General features: G+C 33.4%; 1 protein-coding gene across 1 annotated transcript; it reads right to left on the bottom strand.

The window, feature by feature from the left end:
* Positions 1 to 2,082: 2,082 nt before the first annotated feature.
* LOC145271333 (uncharacterized) lies at positions 2,083 to 15,295 on the bottom strand. The gene is made up of 3 exons (XM_080126881.1): positions 15,226 to 15,295; positions 14,973 to 15,058; positions 2,083 to 7,969 (listed from the first exon to the last, which is right to left on the bottom strand). The coding sequence occupies exon 3, from the start codon at positions 5,646 to 5,648 to the stop codon at positions 3,906 to 3,908; it is 1,743 nt and encodes a 580-aa protein (XP_079983007.1). The 5' UTR covers positions 5,649 to 7,969; positions 14,973 to 15,058; positions 15,226 to 15,295; the 3' UTR covers positions 2,083 to 3,905.
* Between the last annotated feature and the right edge of the window lie 5,733 nt (positions 15,296 to 21,028).

The raw sequence follows: 21,028 nt of genomic DNA, 5'->3' as shown, positions 1-21,028 counted from the left end.
CATATAAATAAATATATATATATATATATATTTATATATGCCTTACATGTATGCATATGCATTACATGCATATATACATATATATATATATATATATGTTACATGCATATATATATATATGTATATATATATGTTACATGTATATATATATGTATATATATATACATGTAACATATATATATATATGTTACATGCATATATATATACATATATATATGTTACATGTATATATATATACATATATATATATATATGTTACATGTATATATATATATATGTATATATATATACATGTAACACATATATATATATGTTACATGTATATATATATGCCTTACATGCATGCATATGCATATATGCATTACATGCATATATTTATATATACATATATATATACATGTAACATATATATATATACATGTAACATATATATATATATTACATGTATATATACATGTATATATATATATGCATTACATGCATATATATATATACATATATATATATACATGTAACATATATATATATATGTTACATGTATATATATATATATATATGTATATATATATGCATTACATGCATATATATATACATATATATATATATACATGTAACATATATATATATACATGTAACATATATACATATGTTACATGCATATATATATATATGTATATATATATATGCATTACATGCATATATATATATACATATATATATATACATGTAACATATATATATACATGTAACATATATATATACATGTAACATATATAAACATGTAACATATATATACATGTAACACATATATATATATATGTTACATGTATATATATATATGTTACATGTATATATATATGTTACATGTATATATATATATGTTACATGTATATATATATATATGTTACATGTGTATATATATATGTTACATGTATATATATATGTTACATGTATATATATATATGTTACATGTGTATATATATATATATGTTACATGTGTATATATATATATGTTACATTTATATATATATATGTATATATATATATGTATTTATATATATATATGTATTTATATATATATATATATGTTACATATATATATATATATTAGTGTTGGGACGGGAATCGGAATCGGAAGTTGTTGATGTATTGGAATCAGAATCAGAAAAAATTGTGCCTATTTTCCATTGCCTAAGAACAGGGAAAATAACAACTCTATAGTTAAATATTTAGAGATTTATAAAGAATTGGAATCAGAATGGGTAACTATATTGGAATCAGGAAAAAGATTGGATCGTCCCATCACTTATATATATATATATATATATATATATATATACTATATATATACTAGTAGGCCACCCTGTATCCGAGACGTAAAATCCATTTAAATATATTTTAAATTAGATTTCGAAAAGAAGGAAATAAAAATACTCAGTTACTTAAGAAACTGTTTATTTCTATATTACATTAAAGAAAACTTTTTCTCCAACAACAATCGCTGGAACTAAAAAAATAAAAATCGTTGGAACTAAAAAAATAAAAATCGTTGGAACTAAAAAAATCGTTGGAACTAAAAAAAATCGTTTGAACTAAAAAAAAATTGTTGGAACTAAAAAAATAAATCGTTGAAACTAAAAAAAAATCGTGGGAAGTAAAACAAAATCGTTGAAACTAAAAAAACATTGGAACTAAAAAAAATCATTGGAACTAAAAAAAATCGTTAGAACTAAAAAAAATCGTTGGAACTAAAAATAAAATCGTTTGAACAAAAAAAATCGTTTGAATTAAAAAAAAAAAGTCATTTTTTGTTCTTTTAGTTTATCAAACGAATTTTATCTTTCTTGCAAAAATTGCTTTGGGTTATAGAAAATCTAACATGATTATTTGAGGTTATCCAAAATTTCTTGAACTTCTTATCTAGTAAGTGTACTCCTTGCTTTGGTAAGCACTCTTTGTAATGTACCCAACAACGATTCTATCTGACCATTATTTCCCGCATGGTCAATCAAAATTTTGACAAAATGTTTTAAATTCAATAGACATGAATGAAGATGTTTTCTAATGTAATACAAAGACCAATTAATAGAAAAGAAAATATTTATTTTCATAATGCAAACAACAGCAAAGACGCCAGGTTTTTTTCACATTCTTTGCCTTCTTCGTAGCATGGGTTCAAGCCTGCCTTCCTATTACCACGTTTTTTTTTTATTGCTCAACGCACACCTCCAAACACCCGGGCAGCCAGGCTAGTTAAATAGATAAGTTTGTCATTGTAATATTGCAGTGGAGATTCCTTTGTAACAGAGCATGTGTGCGTATAAGACAGCTGCAGCAGAGACAGCTGTAGGCAAATGACCGAGCTGTGTGCAAAGTGACGTCACAGCAAGGAAGAAGAAGAGAAAAATGTGGCCAAGGAGAGATATAGATGTTTTACATATGTGGCTCAAGAGTGTCAGGGGGAGACTAGCTGAAACCACTGTCAGTAATTTTCCCCACTCTTTATCTATGCCTAAATTAAAATGTAGATTCAATGAACAAAGCTTCTTTCTTAGAAGTGCACGCCTGTGGAACTCTCTTCCGTTTGCCTGTTTCCCATCTGATTACAACTTGGGTGTCTTCAAGTCCAACATAAACAAATTCCTGTTGAATTGCCCCCTTAAGTAAAACAAAGAGTAGCACGTATTCAACACAGCTGAATCTTGTTAAGCACATCAGAGTACATGAAAACCTTTTAACAAAAAAAAAGGTGAGTCAAATTTTTTCCCTGTCGTTTTTTCCTAGCTATAGTCTGCATACAATGTGTGGTGTTGACATTCATCATCAAATGAAGGTCTGTCATTATGTAAGATTGCTTTCAGGCTTTTTTTGTCAATTTAACATTATGGTCTTTCATGGACATCCCTGTGCTGTTGTCATATGTTTTGCTTTGGATCCAGCTTTCTTCTTTTCTGTATCTCGAGTATGTATAACCATGTGACCTTTTAGCTGAGAACTTGTAGAGAGAGACCTTAGACACTCGAGGACAGTGTCTAGTAGGCATTCAAGTTCTCCCATCCAGTGTGTGTCTGTATGTGCCTTTTTAAGTCAGAGTCTGATGAAAATTCTGAACCGCATATTTTACAAGCATAAGGTTTTACGCTTTTTTGTTTTATTTTACTTCAGTCAAAGTTCTCAGAAATCAAGGGGCCCACAATTTGGGGCTAACACTTGAACTCTATATGAGATACATAGATATTCGAATGTTCCACTTAAGTTCTTTAGCTCTCAAACACTGAGTTAGTAAAGAAATTGAGAACATAATCCTCCTCTCTCCAATTAATTATTTATACGTTGTAGTATATCTTTTGGTTTGGTCTCATGGTCTTACTAGATTCCAGAATAAGAATTCATCTAGTCTGGTGGAGTATCCAGCTTCGTGCTGCTTATTGAAGTAACATCACTTGGAGAAGGTGCACCATTCCTCATAAAAGCTAATGTGGATTAGCCATCGTGAGGAGATCTTATTTGGGTAGCGAATACTATGTGATTTTGAATATATGTCGGAGTTTACTTCTATGGAAAAAGTATCCTCATGTCAGGTTGTTCTGACAAACCCCTGTACACTCAAGGAAAGAATCTAGTAGTCATTCAAGTTCTGTGTATCATATGGATTTTTAATTGAATCCTCTGCGACACACCTCGCAAGTATAAGGGTTCTTGTAAACACCAGATTGCATGCTTATTTTTATTTTAAACGACTCTGTAAAAGCCAAACCATAGGAAATGTTTTTTTGTAATCTGCATACAATGTGTGGTGTTGACATTCATCATCAAATGAAAGTTTGTCATTATTGTACGATTGTTTCAAGGCTTCCTTATCAATTTATCATTGATTGTTGTTTTTCATGAAAGTCCCTGTACTATCAACATACATTTTGCTTTGACCCCAGCCTTCGTTTTTCTGCATCTCGAGTATGTATGACCATGTGACCTTTTAGCTGAGAACTTGTAGAGAATGCAGTCGCACACACCAAGCAAGAATAAGGTTTCTCTCCAGTATGTGTTCTCATGTGTATTTTTAAATGAGCACGCATGGAATAGGCATTACCACATATTTCACAAGAATATGGTTTGTCGCCAGTGTGAGTTCGGCTGTGAATTTTTAAACTAGAATTAGTGGAAAACGCTTTAGCACAAACGTCACAATTATAGGGTCTCTCTCCTGTGTGTGTTCGCATATGAACTTTTAAGCAAAAATTTGTTGAAAAAGCTGAGCCACACACTTCGCAAGAATATGGTTTTTCTCCAGTGTGTGTAGCCATGTGTCGCTTTAGTGAAGAATAAGAAAACGATTTGCCACACACTTCACAAGATCGAGGCTTTTCTCCAGTATGTGTTGCCATATGCCGTTTTAAATTATGGTCCCTTGCAAATGACCAGCCGCATATTTTACAAGAATAAGGCTTCTCGCCGCTGTGTGTTCTTGCATGTATTTGTAAATACGATTTGCTAGAAAAAGCTCGACTACACACGTCGCAAGTATAATTTTTCTCTCCTGTGTGCGTTTGCATGTGTTTATTTATATTCGATTTCTTGGAGACTGAAAGGCCACATACTTTACAAGAATAAGGTTTCTCACCAGTGTGTGTTCGCATGTGAATTTTTAAATAAGAATTCATTCTAAATGCTTTGCCACATACTTTACAAGAATATGGTTTTTCTCCAGTGTGTGTTCGCATATGAGCTTTCAAAAGCGAAGTAGCAGAAAATTTTCTATCACACATTTGACAAGAATAACGCTTTTCTCCGGTGTGAGTTAACATGTGGCTTTTTAACTGAGCACACGTTGAGAATGCTGTGCCACAGGCTTCACAAGAATAAGGTTTCTCCCCAGTGTGAATTCGGATGTGACCTCTGAGGATGGCATTGATTGAAAATGATTTCCCACATACTTCACAGGAATACGGCCTTTCCCCGGTGTGTATTCGCATGTGTACTTGCAAACCAGACTTGTTTGAAAATGCTGATCCACAGACTTCACAATTATGTGGTTTCTCTCCAGTGTGTGTTAACATATGTCGTTTTAAGTTATAATCTCTTGAAAACGATGAACCACAAATTTCACACGAGTATGGTTTTTCTCCAGTGTGTGTTCTCAAGTGAACTGTTAAATGAGCACGTGTCGAAAACGATCTACCACATACGTTACAAGACATGGAGTAACATATGTTGTGTGATTGCATATGTATTTTTAACTCGGAATTCGTGGTGAATTCTATGCCACATCTTCCACAAGTATAAGGTGTTACTCCGGGGTGTTGTTTCCGCATGTGTTTTCTTAACTGAGCATTCCTAGGATATTCCTTTTCACACATATTACAAGAATAAGGCTTCTTACCAGTGTGTGTGTTAGTATGTCTGTCTAAATTTGATTGTCTTGCAAACGCATGGCCACATACTTTGCATGAATAAGGTTTTTCTCCAGTATGTGTTCGCATGTGAAATTTTAAAAGAATCTTTGTAGAAAATCCCTTGTTACACACGTCACAAGGATAAGGTTTCTCTCCAGTGTGTGTTCGGATATGTATTTTTAACTGTGAATTTGTGATAAATCCTCTGCTACACACTTTGCAAGTATAAAGGTTCTCTCCAGCTTCAGACTGCATGTTTATATTTTAGATGACTCCAAACAATGCCGCAATATATTTTACAATCTTTTTTTAGTTTTAAGATTTAGTCTGGTAGAGTATTCTGTTTCGTTCCATTACTTTCAGTAACATCACTAAAAGCTAATGTGGGTTAACCATAGTGAGGAGATCTTATTTAGGCAGCGAATACTATGTGATTTTAAATATCTGATCAGGGTTTACTTCGAGGGAAAAGTATCCTCATGCCAGGTTTTTCTGGCAAACCCTGTACAGAGAGACCTTAAACACCCGAGGAAAGCGTCTAGTAGGCACTCAAGTTCTGTATTATCATATGGATTCTTAACTTTCTCTCGTTTTATTTTACTTCAGTCAAAGTTCTCAGAAATCAAAGGACCCACTACCTGTCGCTAACACTTGAACTCTATATGAGATACATAGATATTCGAATGTTCCATTTAAGGTCTTTATCTCTCAAGCACTGAGGTAGAAAAGAAATTGAGAACAATTTTCCTCTCCCCAATTAACCATTTTTATATCTTGTAGTATATCTTTCATGTTGGTCACATGGTCTTACTGAATTCCAGGACAAGAATTTATCTAGTCTGGTAGAGTATCCAGCTTCGTGCTATTACTTGAGGTAATATCACTTGGAGAAGGTGCACCATTCCTCGGAAAAGCTGTGGGGTAACCGTAGTAAGGAGATCTTATTTGGGCTGCGAATACTATGTGATTTTGAATATTTGGTCAGGGTCTACTTCTATGGAAAAAGTATCCTCATGCCAGATTGTTCTGACAAACCCCTGTACAGAGAGACCTTAGACACTCGAGGACAGTATCTAGTAGGCATTCAAGTTCTCTCCCCAGTGTGTGTTCGGGTATGGAGTTTTAACTGTGAACTTGTGATAAATCTTCTGCTACACACTTTGCAAGAGTAAAGGTTCTCTCCAGCTTCAGATTGCATGTTTCTATTCATTTTAGAGGACTCCAAACAATGCCACGATATATTTTACAATCTTTTTTAGTTTTAAGATTTAGTGTGCTTTTGATTTTTGTGTCGATGGGATTTTTTTTTTTGTTGAAAATGCAGTGTCACAAGAATAAATTTCCTTGTTTGTGTATTCCCATATTATTTTAAAAGACTTTTTAAAATATGGACCTATATATTTTTTTGCACATATATTTTTAAACTTGCTGTAAAATGCTAAGCAAAACATTTCAGATACGGTTAAATCATTTGAATACTGTCAAGAGTAAGGACGTTTTTTTAACATTTTTAACTCCAGATTGCATGCTTAATTTTATTTTAGATGACTTTGTAAGTCAAACCATTACCACACCAGATTTTAAAGTCTTTTTTGTTTTAAAATTCAGTGTTCTTGTAACTTTTATATTGACTTGAGTTTTTTTCTTTGAAAATGCAGCATGTCAGAGAGATAAAGTTCTATTTCTCGTCGTTTTGCCAGAAAAATCCTGCTGAGATGGAACCTCATCAACTGAAATAATGACATTTATGCACAGACATATTTTTTAAAAAAATTTTTAAATATGGACCCATATATTTTTCACTGGTGTTTTTGCATGTATATTTTTTTAAACTTGCCTTTTAAGATGGAATGAATTCATCAGAAGGAGACAGCTCAACCAACACGGGATGAATACTGTCAAGAGTAAGGACACACTTCACAAGATTTTGACAAATTTTTGAGCATACAGTACTTTATAAAAAATTGTTTTTTTAATTGTGAATTCATAAATATCCGCTACACATCTCACAAAAATAACGGTTCTTTTCAACTTTTGATTGCATGTTTATTTTAGTATCAAAATTTCTCATTATTTATACAAAATTTTTTATTTTTCGTTGTTTTGCCAGTAAAATCCTGCTGAGATGGAGTTTCATGCATTGACATATTTAAAAATATTTTTCCGAAATATATTTTTACATGTACGTTTTTACCTTCCCTTAAAATGCAAAGCAAAACACTTAATAAGATGCAGTTAATTCATTTGATTACTGCCAAGAGTAAGAACACACTACACAAGATTGTCGTTACAAATGTTTGAACATATTGCACATGACAAAAATTATTTTTCCAAGTGTTTATTCATAAATAAATGTTCTTGATAAAGTCTGTTAAATGGGGAATCTGTGTTACTTACATTTCGTGTGCTTAACAAGAAAACCATTTTAGTTCCAGTATGTACTTCACTGCTGCCATTCTCTTATATATTTTTAAATGAGAAATTAATGAGAATGTTGATTCATTTAGGTCAAAAGAACAAAATTTCATGTTATTTCGTGTTAACTAGATGAGTTTATTCTCCTTTGTAACAGTAATCTGCAAATAAAAAATGGAAATACAAATCTTGAAAATAATTAAAAAAAAACTATGACAATTACATAACAGATCTATTTCGTTTATATGTAAACACTAAATCTTGCATTATTTAGAGCTGTGGTCATACAGAATAATAAATAGACTTATATAATTGCATAAGCATTAGGACATAACTGCACAGTTTCAACAAATCAATGTACATCCAGTGACTTAGCACAAAATGTTGTGTATTCATTTGAAGAAGACAGCTCAATCAACACGGGATGAATACTGTCAAGAGTAAGGACAAACTTCACAAGATTTTAACAAATGTTTGAACATACAGCACTTTACAAAAAATTGTTTTTCTAAGTGTGAATTCATAAATATGTGCTACACATCTCACAAGAATAAGACGGTATTCCAATTATGGTACTCAAAAAAACTTCAACTTGAACTATCGCCCATACTTACAAAACTGTTTAAATGTTGTTTTAAGGAGAATTGCTTCCCATCACCCTGGAAAATCTCATCCGTATGTCCTGTATTTAAGAATTCAGATGATCGGTCATCTCCCTCTCAGTACAGGCCAATAATCTCCTGTGTGCCATAAGTTGCTAGAATCTGTGTTAATTGAGAACTAATCAACTATCTCAGCAAAAATAATCTTCTTAGTGACACAAATATGGTTTCTGTTCTGCTAGATCTACAACAGATGTGCTTACAGTTATATATCATAAATTCTTAAATTTCTGATTGCATGTTTAATTTAGTATAAAAACTTCTTGTTTATTTCTTAAAAATGTTGACACAAATTTTATAAGTATGAAATTTCTCAGTGTTTTGCATAGATACTTTTGAAACTTGGACTCTGTGTTTCAGTGATTCCTTGAATAAAAGTGGATACATATTTAAGTGATGGATATATAGGTGATGGGGGACCTTTTTTATTCAATATTCAATTTTAATCAGATGCGAGCAGACACTATCAAGTTTCTTTCTTCACCTCAATGTTGTTCCAAACCAATCATCTAACCAAAACCAAATTAGATGTGCAATTATTTTGCTAGATTAGTGGCTCATTTGCCTTGAAAAAATACCCTTATATTTTGAAGTGTATTTTAAACCAAAATTTGATATTTTCTTGCCTATATATTTTTTAAAATTGTATTGACTGAAAATGCTAAGCAACACATTTTTGAAGGATGCAGCTCAACCAACATAGGACAACCTTCACATATTGACTTTTCAAATGTTTGAACATATCGCATATTACAAAAAAATATTTTCCAAGTGTTTATTCACAAATGTTCTTGATAAAGTCTGTTAAATACTTACATTTCATATGCTTAATAAGAAAACCATTTAAACACCAAATCTTGCATTAGGGTAGACTTATAACTGCATAAGCATTAGCACATGACTGCACAGTTTCAACAAATCAATGCACACCCAGTGACTTAGCACGTAAAGATGATTCAAACTACTTTCAGTGTTAATAAGCTACTGCACACAGCTTGTTCTGTGTCTGTGTGTTTGATCTAGACAAAGCAAATTTGCCAGGTATAAACAGATCACTATACTAGTTCTTATCTTGATAGCTTCATGCGATTCTCTTTTATATATTTTTTTTAAATGAGAAATTTGTGAGAATGTCGATTTAAATAGGTCAAAAGAACAAAATAAATTTCATATTATTTTGTGTTAACTATATGAGTTTATTCTCCTTTGTCATGGTAATCGGCAAATAAAAAAGGAAATACAAATCTTAAAATATAATAAAAAATACTGTAACATAACAGATCTATTTTGTTTATATGTACACACAATATCTTGCATTATATACTTATATAATTGCATAAGTTTCAACAAGTCAAAGCACAAGCAGAGACTTAGCATCAAGATGCAGTGAATTCATTTGAAGGAGCTCAACAGGGGATGAATACTGTCAAGAGTAAGGACACACTTTACAAGATTTTAAATGTTTGAACATACAGCACTTTACAAAAAATTGTTTTTCTAAGTGTGAATTCATAAATATGTACGACAAATCTTGCAAGAATAAGGATTCTCTTCAACTTCAGATTGTATGTTTATTTTAGTATAAAAATTTCTCATTTATTTCTCAAAAATGTCGGCACAAATTTTATAAGAATTAAATTTCTCAGTGTTTTTTATAGATACTTTGGAACTTTGTAGTCTTTATGTTTCAGTGTTTCCTTTTAATAAAAGTTTATGCATATTTAGGTGATGCTGATTTATGCAAAGCAAAACACTTAATAAGATGTCGTTACAAATGTTTGAACATGTTGCACATGACAAAAATTATTTTTCCAAGTGTTTATTCATAAATAAATGTTCTTGATAAAGTCTGTTAAATGGGGAATCTTTGTTACTTACATTTCGTATGCTTAACAAGAAAACCATTTTAGTTCCAGTATGTACTTCACTGCTGCCATTCTCATAAACACTAAATCTTGCATTATATAGTTCTGTTCATATAGTATAATAAATAGACTTATATAACTGCATAAGCATTAGGACATGACTGCAGTTTCCACAAATCAATGCACACCCAGTGACTTAGCATGTAAAGATGATTCAAACTATTTCCAGTGTTAATAAGCTACTGCACACAGCTTGTTCTGTGTCTGTGTGTTTGATCTAGACAAAGCAAATTCGACAGGTATAAACGGCTCACTATACTAGTTCTTATCTTGATAGCTTCATGCGATTCTCTTACATATTTTTTTTAAATGAGAAATTTGTGAGAATGTCGATTTAAATAGGTCAAAAGAACAAAATAAATTTCATATTGTTTTGTGTTAACTAGATGAGTTTATTCTCCTTTACATAACATATCTATTTCTTTAATATGTACACACAATATCTTGCATTATATAGAGTTGTGCTCATGCAGAATAATAGACATATATAATTGCATAAGCATTAAGATATGACTGCACATGAGGCCGCTCAATCAACATAGGATGAAGACTGCCAAAAGTAAGGACACATAACATATTGGTCATACAGAATAATAATTCAAACTACTTTGAGTGTTGATAGGCTAATGATAGAAAATATCCGTTTGTCTATGTTTTACCAGAAGCAGTCTGCCAAAATGAAACTCCGTCATATAAAATTCTGTTATCGTCAAAAGCAAAGTCTACAAAACAATCCCCTTTATAATAGGAATTCAATTATTTTATAAGAACTTGAATTTATTAGCAAAATACGAATTTTAATAAATATTTATTTTTAAAAAAATTGCGCTTGTTTGGTTTTGTTAACAGTTAAATTTTAAATTTAAAGTGCTCCTTAATTCATTATTATTTTGACCCATGTGTACAACAAAAACCTAACACTGTTGGAAAATCTCAACTTTCAACATTTGAAGATGTGCCAAGATTTACAACAGTCACTAAATAACTTCCTTTATAATTTAGTGCTACCTTAAAAGTTGATAGATGCATATTTGGCAATGAAGATATTTGGGCCTTTCCTTTGAAGATGGTGACCCACTTTCTTATTCAATATTCTATATCACTCAGATGCAGCCAGATATATTCGTTATCACTCACATGTTATTTTTAAATAGGAAATAAAATATTACTTCAAACTATGGGTATCCCAATGGGGTTAGATCCTGCACCATTTTGGGCCAATCTGTACTTACATAGACTCGAGTATATATATAGGGTGTCCATACAGTCTGGCTGCATAATTTACACGGTGCCCACAAAGTCTGGCTGCATAATTTACACGGCGCCCACAAAGTCTGACTACATAATCTACATGGTACCCACAAAGTCTGGCTGCATAATCTACACGGTACCCACAAAGTCTGGTTGCATAATCTACACGGTGCCCACAAAGTGTGGCTGCATAATCTACATGGTACCCACAAAGTCTGGCTGCATAATCTACACGGTACCCACAAAGTCTGGCTGCATAATCTACACGGTACCCACAACAATTTGCCCCCCCCAAAAAAAAACTATTGTTGGAGTGATATAAAAACAATATGTTTTTGTAGACCAGCTGTGTTGTAATTTTTACTTCGCTGTCATGTTAACATTATATAGACTGGACAAAGGCATTTTGAACAATTGGCCACACTGATTATGTAACACATTGTTTTAAAAAAGGCCAAAGTCGCAAAATTTGGCTAGAAAAAGGCTAACTGTCTTCAACCCCAAACTGCCATAAGCATCCAATTCAATTCTGACTGTCGTCAACTAGACTCACAAAGTCTAACAACACAACCAACTGAAAACTGTTGTTAAGTCTAACTTTGTCGTCTGTGAATCGTTTCGATTGTTGTCAACAAATATCCACTCCCTAAGGTACCCACAATCATTTATTTTTCAAATATATCGATAAACACTATATGATTTTCGAAAGATTTCACATTTTAAAGCGAGTAAAACCACTAAAAACTTTTCCTGATAGGTAGAAGAGTAACTTATCTTGCCTTTGGTAACATTTATTTGATATACATTTGTTTTTTTACCACTTTTTCGAATCTATGTTTATAGTAACACAAACCCTTTTTTTCTACACCATAGCCGACTAAATCACTTCATCTGGCTAAGTCATAAAATTTTATTTTCTTAGTTAAAAAAAAACTATTTGATAAATTTATGTGATTTTTGTAATATATTTTACTTCTGTGACAAACAGGTACATCATTAAGATTTTTCTGCGTATATTCGTCACAGAACTAAAATGTCATATTCCAAAAATCACATAAATTGATCAAGTAGTTTTTTAAACTAAGGAAATAAAATTTTATGACTCAGCAAGATGTAGTGATTTGCTCGATCATGGTGTCTTGTCTACACCATATATATATATATATATATATATATATATATGATGATTGCAAGGTCTTGTCATACGAGTGCCACTCCCTCAGACACTTAAAGTCCATGAGCCCAAAAATGACTTCCATCGCCACAGGACCATTTTTATAGACAAATGCCTGAGGGGGTATCTATACACAGATGATGTTAAAGAATCTTAGCTTTGCACGGCATCTAAGTCTCTCGGTTCAAAATGTTGAGATCCAGCAACAAGCAAGAGCAAGTTAGCCAACAACAAGTTAAACTGCAGACCAGCCTAGTGCAGGTACTGGTCTCCCGCTTTATGGTTTTTTTAAATCAGAGATTTGCTTCTCCTAGAAAGGTTGCCTTCATCACGGCTTATGGGAGCCCTCTCCACCCTAACACACATACATACACACAAGCACACACGGTGCTAGTTGGCTGTTAACCCCAAAAAAGGGTTCATTTGCCCTTTGGAAGGTCTTGTTTTTAATCCTTCAGGGAGACTAGCCACCCTCCTCACCAAACAAGTCTGGTGTGGGAACCAGTTTAGTTCCCGGTGACCCGACCATGAGGCAGGTAGCACTCGGTTACATGGTACCAGTAGCATATGACCTGACCTGACTACATATATATATACTGTTTTAACAAAAACCAAGACTTCACAAACACACACACATATATATATATGTGTGTGTGTGAATATATATATATATATTCTATTTTATATTTAATTCAATCACCATTCAATTTTTTTTTCTCTCTCTCTTCTTCACTCATTTTTCTTAATTACGCCTTGCCTTGGCAGCCGAGTCTAACGCATATCTTATTTTTCTTTTAATAATATTATTGGAATTCTTCCCACTTTTCCTTGTACATATTTGTGAATTATTCCACGGATTTCGGCCTTTTGAATTATTTTGGACCATCTTCCAATCACGCGATTCCCTTGGATTTTACTTGTGCGAATGGAAATTTAACTAACTTTCTTGGATTTGCATTTTTGGATTTTACCATCATTGGATACTTTACCTTTCACTTTACTATCCATTCACGTGAAATCACTTTTTTCTTCACCCTATTCCCTCTGCTTCACTTTTTGTTATCAAGTAAGATCTTTGACTTACTTGTAGTTTCATCAAATACTTTTGCAAGCAAAATCCGATCCCGCATTTTGCTAAATCCTACCCTCTGATAAGAAGGAAAATATTTCTTTGAAACTCTGTGGATTAAGGACTATCCACTTAATTAGTCTTTCCTTTTCAAATTAAATGTTTTTAACTCTTTTTCAAAGTGTTTTTTAACATGTTTTATTAACTATTTGCTCATATATATATATATATATATATATATATATGTGTGTGTGTATAATTCTAAAGAAGCACTGGATTTCTGTTTATCTAACTTCAATTACGGGCAGTATTTAAAATAAAAATAGGTACCCCTCAATTAGAGAATAAAATGTTGTATCTTTAAATGTTAATAAAAACATAGGTACTTCATGGGGAATGTGAACCCTGCATAATCAGTGTTTTTAATTTAATGATTGCTCCCAGAAAGTGTGTGCGTAAAATGTTTTCTTTGGTTTATTTAATCACGAAAACTTTTTTGAAAGTACTATTTGAGGCCCCAAAAAAAAAATTGGGGGGGGGGGAAGCATTATTTAAATATGTATGAAAAAATATTTTAACAAAAAAATAAATAAATACAAATATTTAGTGGAGAAAATGGTAAATTTTTACGGCCCCCTCCACCCCCAGCGTAGTAAAAACATCCCCAACCTGCCCATGTTAAGAACGACTTTCGGGATAAACACACAATCCCAAACTCGAAAGCCGTTCTTAACATGGGGAGGTTGGGGTGTTTATACTGTGGTGGGGCAGATCGTAAAATAAATACGGTGAAAAAAAAAAAAATGAAATGAAATAAAAATAAAATAAAAAAAAAACAAACACGAAATAAAAGTATGAATCAAATTTATCCAAAGAAATAAGAAAATTTTTTTTTAATAAAATAAATACACGCGTAATTAAAAAAAAAAAAAAAAAAAAGAGAGAGAGAGAAGAAAGTGAAAGAAAACGCTTTCAGGGAGCAATCATTAAAAAAAAGAAACACACTGTTTACGCAGAGTCCACGTTCCTCGAAAAGTACTAAAACATATTTACAAAAAATGGTTCAACTCGCGTTATACTTACTTTTGCTTGATTTGTGTGACATACTTTGACGGTTTTACGATGTCTTGATGTGGAGGGCAGGATGTAGACAGCGCGCATGCGTAAATCTGTCAAAAAAGGACGAAGTCATTAAATTACGGCATGGGTGCATATCGAGAAAAAAATGTGTACACATTAAAAATGTTTTTTTAATTGTTAAATATTTTTATATTAGGAATCATTTCGAGGTAAATCTATTGAGAAATAGACAATTTATAGTAAGAAATATACACACTTTAAATATGTAGACATTAGTTGAAGAATTACCTATTATCGAACAATGGCCGTTTTGATCTAAAAAGCGAAACACCGTGATCCGAAACGGAAGCCGAAACGAGCCAGATATAAAAACTTGAAGCAAAAATTAAAACAGTCCGAATAAAATCATCATTTATAAACATCATTTATAATACATGCTAGAGGTATTCATACGAGCCATTGCTTCTTGCGAAATACCGTTTTTGTTTTTTTGTTTTTTAGATTAATGAAGACAGTGCTAACTGCTAGTTTCGTTTACCGGTTCAGTTTTGGATCACGATATTTCGCTTTTTAGATCAAGTGAAATAAGTTGAATAATTGGGGTTTCTTTTTATTAATGTTTACATATTTAAAGGGTGTCTCAATAGAAAATGCATATTTCTCACTAGATTTTAATTTGAAATAATTCTTCATGTAAAAATGTTTTTTAAAAAAACAACACATTAAGGGTTTGAAGTTGTCAAAAAACAAATATATAACAAATAAATGTTATCAAATGCAAGATAAGTTACTTTACTGCCTCAGTCCTCACTGGATAATTTTTTAGTGTTTTTATTTAATGTAACATGTTTATTCAGCTCGAAAAACATACGTGTATTGGAAAAATTAAAATGACCCCGGACTCTCTGTTGAATACGGTAAGTTTGGGAAAATGAGTAAAAACTAAAAACCTATACAAAATACTGTTGGAAACTTGCTCAATATATGTTACCGTGACATAGGCTGACATATATTCAGTTGGTTTTTAACAGTATTTTGTATAGTTTTTTAGTTTAAACTCATTTTCCCAAACTTACCCTGTTCAACAGAGAGTCCGGTGCCATTTGCAATTTTTAAATACATCGGTAAACACTGTATGTTTTTCGAGCTGAATAAACATGTTACATTAAATAAAAACAATTAAAAAATTATACAGTTAGATAGAAAAGTAATTTATCTTGCCTTTCTTTGATAACATTTATTTGTTACATATTTGTTTTTTGACAACTTTTTGACCCGAAAGTTTTTCATGCTTATACAGATGTTTTTTCGCAATCCACCCAGTCAGTCACCCACGCCGTAATTTAGTGACTTTGCCCCCCCTCCCTCTCTCTCTCTCTCTCTCTTTCTGTTTCTCTCTCGCCCCCCCCTTGTGTGTGTGTGTGTTTATTTCTACCCACTGCGAGAACTGTGACACGAGTATCAGGATTAAAAAGTCAGCAGCGCCGGCGCCCCAGAGTAGTAGTAGGAGGAGGACGAGGAGGAGAAAGGAGTTTGTGTGGCACTTCTGTACGACAATGTCGTAAGGCGAATGTGTGTATTTTAGTTTCAAGAATGGCCGACGCCGTTTCTCATTCAAAGAACAGGGGTCGATAACTCGTACCTTTCTAAAAGTTCGTGCCAAAACCTCTATAAATGTTTTGTGTTTTTAAAATTATATTTTGTTACATTAACAAACTAAAATTATATTTTGATATATATCACCTTAAAATTATATTTTTGATATATATCACCTTAAAATTATATTTTGATATATATCACCTTAAAATTATATTTTGATATATATCACCTTAAAATTATATTTTGATATATATCACCTTAAAAACTTCAATGTAAATTTTAGTGTGAAAAAAAAAAAATAATCATATGTTGCTACATTTCGTACAATCTTACAAGAAAAAAAAAACAAATAATTCTAAAAAAAAAATCTATAAATGTTTTGCTTTTCCTATATTTTTGTGTTATTTATTTCGTTATTATATATTTTTACGTTTTTGGAGACACTTGCTTATATTTGAGATTCACAGAACGGCCGATAGAGGGCGTTTCTCATTCAAAGAACAGGGGTCGATAACTCGTACCTTTCTAAAAGTTCGTGCAAAAACCTCTAAAAATGTTCCATGTTTTTAAAATTATATTTTGGTACATTGATAAATTAAATATTTTTGATATATCTTTATATAATCTTATTGTGAAAAAAACAAAAAAAACAAAACAAAAATACAAAACAAATAATTATATGTTCCTACATTTCATACAATCTTACAGGAAAAAAACACAAATAATTCTGAAAAAAAAAATCTATAAATGCTTCGCCTTCCCCATATTTTTGTATTATTTATTTTGTTATTATATATTTTTGCATTCTCGGAAACACTTGTTTATAGTAATTGTCTGTATTTTTGAGATGAGGTGTTTTCATTGATTGAGATTGTCAGACTGACTTCCTCATCTTGGTTATTATAGTCACAACGTTTCGGCCGTTTTGCCCTCCGGCCTTCATCAGGTGTTTTTTTTTTTTGTATCGAACTGGGGAACCGTTTGTTAGGAGTCTCGAACCCAACCTTTTATTATTATTACAGGGGTACCGTGTTCGGACTCCGGTTAGGCTCTGGGACATAGTTGCTGATTCTCTGTTTTGAATGTTATTTTTCACTGCTTTCGTTCAGGATTGAACTCAGCACCTTTGGGTAACTGTAAACTTCTAGGACCACTCGGCCATATGTCACTAGGACAATTCTTAGTTGGTTTTTGTTATTGTTAAACCTATGTTGTTATTCAAGGTTTTCTCTATCAGAGGTGTCCAAATTGCATTCAGCCCTACACTTGGTTTGCTAGGTTGTTATGTCCGAGCATGTGAGCTATTTCTTTAAGTTTTCTCACTTTCCAGTGGGTCTCTCTGTTTATTATTTTTACTTCATCCCATGGGGGAGATGGTCCCCCCTCTCCATCCAGACATGGTTGGCTATGCCCGATTTTTCCGTCTCTCCTTTAGTTACACTTGTTTATATTTGAGGTTCACAGAACGGCCAGTAGAGGGCGTTTCTCATTCAAAGAACAGGGGTCGATAACTCGTCTCAGTCTCCTCATGGCACTGTCGTACAGAAGTACTGTTTGTTTTCATGGCAAATCAACCGCAATGGGTTATTCTATGATAGATATGTTTCGTACATGTATTTAATTTGTATAATCAGTTTTTTGCCTGGTGAATACTTGGAACACTTTCTGTGCCTGATAAGGAGTACAACAGATTTGCCATTGAGCCATGTTGTGATTCAGCTCAAATGAAATCAGTCAAGCTTTGAACACCACCTATAATCGCAAGGAGTGTAGGAGGCAGAGTGTGGCTTGCGATACATACAACGAACTTCAACATATACGAAGATCACAGCGCATCTGTCCAGCTATATCTATGTTCATGCTGACAACAATGTCTTTTGACATGGCAGATACCAATCCAACCTCAAACAAACACCAAAATATTATCACTTCCTGTGTGGTCATTGACCCATATGACAAGTTATCCTATGTGAGAATTTCTCTCACATCCCTTGGCAGATGGAAGAAAACCAAACAGAAATTACAACAGGCTCACCTTAAAAACTTCAACGTAAATTTTATTAAAGTAAATGATCCATGTTACAAAAGATGCATCATCTTCAGCTGTCTGCCACTATGGGCTGGTAACGTCCCCGAAGGGATAATAGTTCGTCTTCGATAAAGTCCATCTATCCATAGCCTTTGAGCCCCTGGGGGGTCATAGGCCATCTACAACTTTTGTAGATGATTTTGTAGTGACTGAGTTCTTTTTTTTTTTTACGGGGTGAGGGTGCTAGCCCCATGCCCAACCTTCCCAGAAGGTACATACAGCTCCTAGCCTTCCCAAATAGTCACCCATCTGATACTGGCCAGGCTTAACGTTGCTTAACTTCAGTGATCTGGCGAGAACAAGTGCATCAACATGATTTTTTATTTATTTATTTTTTTTTACACAGTGATCACCATTTATCAAGGCCCGGAAGCTACTCAGGGATAAGGGTTATTGCAAGTACATTACGTTAGTGTGGAGATTTGATGAAGTGTTTAATTAAGGGGGCGGTTCATTAGGAATTTGTTAACATTGGACTTGAAGACATCCAAGTTGTAGTCCGGAGGGAAGCAGGCAGACGGAACAGAGTTCCACAGGCGTGCAGTTCTAAGAAAGAAGCTTTGTTCATGGAATCCGCGTTTTGATTTAGGCACAGATATAGAGTGGGGGAAATTTTTCACAGTGGATTCAGCTAGACGGGTGTTTTTCGTGAAAGATTGGCAAGAGGGGACCGGAGATTGGAGTTCAGACGAGCACCTGCCATGGAAATAACGATAAAACAAGGATAGGCTCACAACGTCTCTTCTGTGGGAGAGAGGTTGCAGGGTAGAGAAAAGGGCATCCCCCACTAAGCCACGATTGTGCCGTATATCGTCTTTGACAAAGGCTGGGTAGAAAATTCCTCTGATGAAGAAATGCACAGGTTGAAGTGTTGAGGTATCTTCAAGAGGGATACTACTTGTCGGTTAGTCTCGTGGTGTCCTCTTTGATTCAGTCCAATGGCGGACAAGGCAGGTCAAACAATAGACCTTAATTTTGTCTTTGACAGACATTAACTTCTATAGAAAAAAGTCAACAGATTCACAGAGCGCAATACATGCGAGAATATAATAATTTGTCCAACGTAACAGCATTATAATGTCTCAAACCAACAAGGTAATTTTGCTGCTTCGAGCTTCAAATGAGAATTTGGTGTTCAGCTCCCTGCATCTTTTTGAATTCTGGTGATCTGAAAGGAACATTTTGGCGCCAAGAACATTCTCAGCAGTTAGTCATAACATACAATCTGATTGGTTCAAACAAATCTGTGGGCGGACAAACCGTCCAATAAAGAGCCTACTTATTTCTGCAGAATTTCTTTCACTTCTTCAGAAAATTTTTAATTTTTTCAACAGCCGAATTCCGAGTTCTGTGATGTGTTTGAAGCGGATCCACCTAAATAAAAAATGGTGGGATCTTTCTATCGATCCGGTAGATATCTCACTGCTGATGCTATTCTCTATCTATATAAGAGCCAGGTACGTCCAAGGATGGAATACTGTTGCCACATCTGGGCAGGAGCTGCTAGAAAGGACTTGTCCTGCCTTGATAGAGTTCAAAATAGACTTCGTAGCCTCGTAGGAGATGTCCTTTTCTCTTCCTTGCAACCTCTATCTCACAGAAGAGATGTTGCGAGTTTGTCTCTGATGTATCGTTATTTTCATGGAAAGTGTTCGACTGAGCTTCAATCTATGGTCCCCCCTCGCCAAACTTTCACAAGAAACACTCGTCTAGCTGTAAACACTATCAATAATTCCCCCCAGTCTTTATCTGTGCCTAAACCTAAACGTAGATTCCATGAACAAAGCTTCTTTCTTAGAACTGCATGCCTGTGGAATTGTCTTCTGTTTTCCTGCTTTCCGGCTGACTACAATATGGTTGTCTTCAAGTCTAACGTAAATAAGTTCTTGATGAGCCGTTCCGTATAAGTTAACAAATTTACCAAATTTTCATTACTAATGATTACTATATTGTCCAATTTCTACTGTACACTCTTTAACCCTTATCCTTGAGTGGCCTCTTGGCCTTGATAATGTGGCGATGCCTATGTAAAAAAAAAAAAAAAAAAAAAAAAATATAGTGGCTCATTTGATCACTTCAAAGTCTCCATAAATATGAGTTGTACATACTTACCCCAGCGTCAGAGCCGACTTCACCTATATAATAAAAACAAACTCAGACAACTACAATTTAAGTTCGATGAGTTTGAATGCATTAGTGCATTTTCCTGCCTTGCCAGCCTAAACCTGATTCAGTCAGAACATGCTTCCACAGTCTTAATTGATAGCAAGCCTATGAAAAGCTCTGTCAAGGCCAGTTCTCAACCAATCTCATGATTGACATCGTTCCAGTAAACTGCTTGCATCCAACATCTTGCTTGCCAGTCGTAAAG

Source organism: Euprymna scolopes, chromosome 46 (assembly GCF_053919585.1).
Source record: "Euprymna scolopes isolate OS-2025 chromosome 46, ASM5391958v1, whole genome shotgun sequence".
NCBI lineage: Eukaryota > Metazoa > Mollusca > Cephalopoda > Sepiida > Sepiolidae > Euprymna > Euprymna scolopes.
The sequence above is the reverse complement of the archived record's forward strand: the minus strand, read 5'-3'. Positions and strand labels throughout refer to the sequence as shown.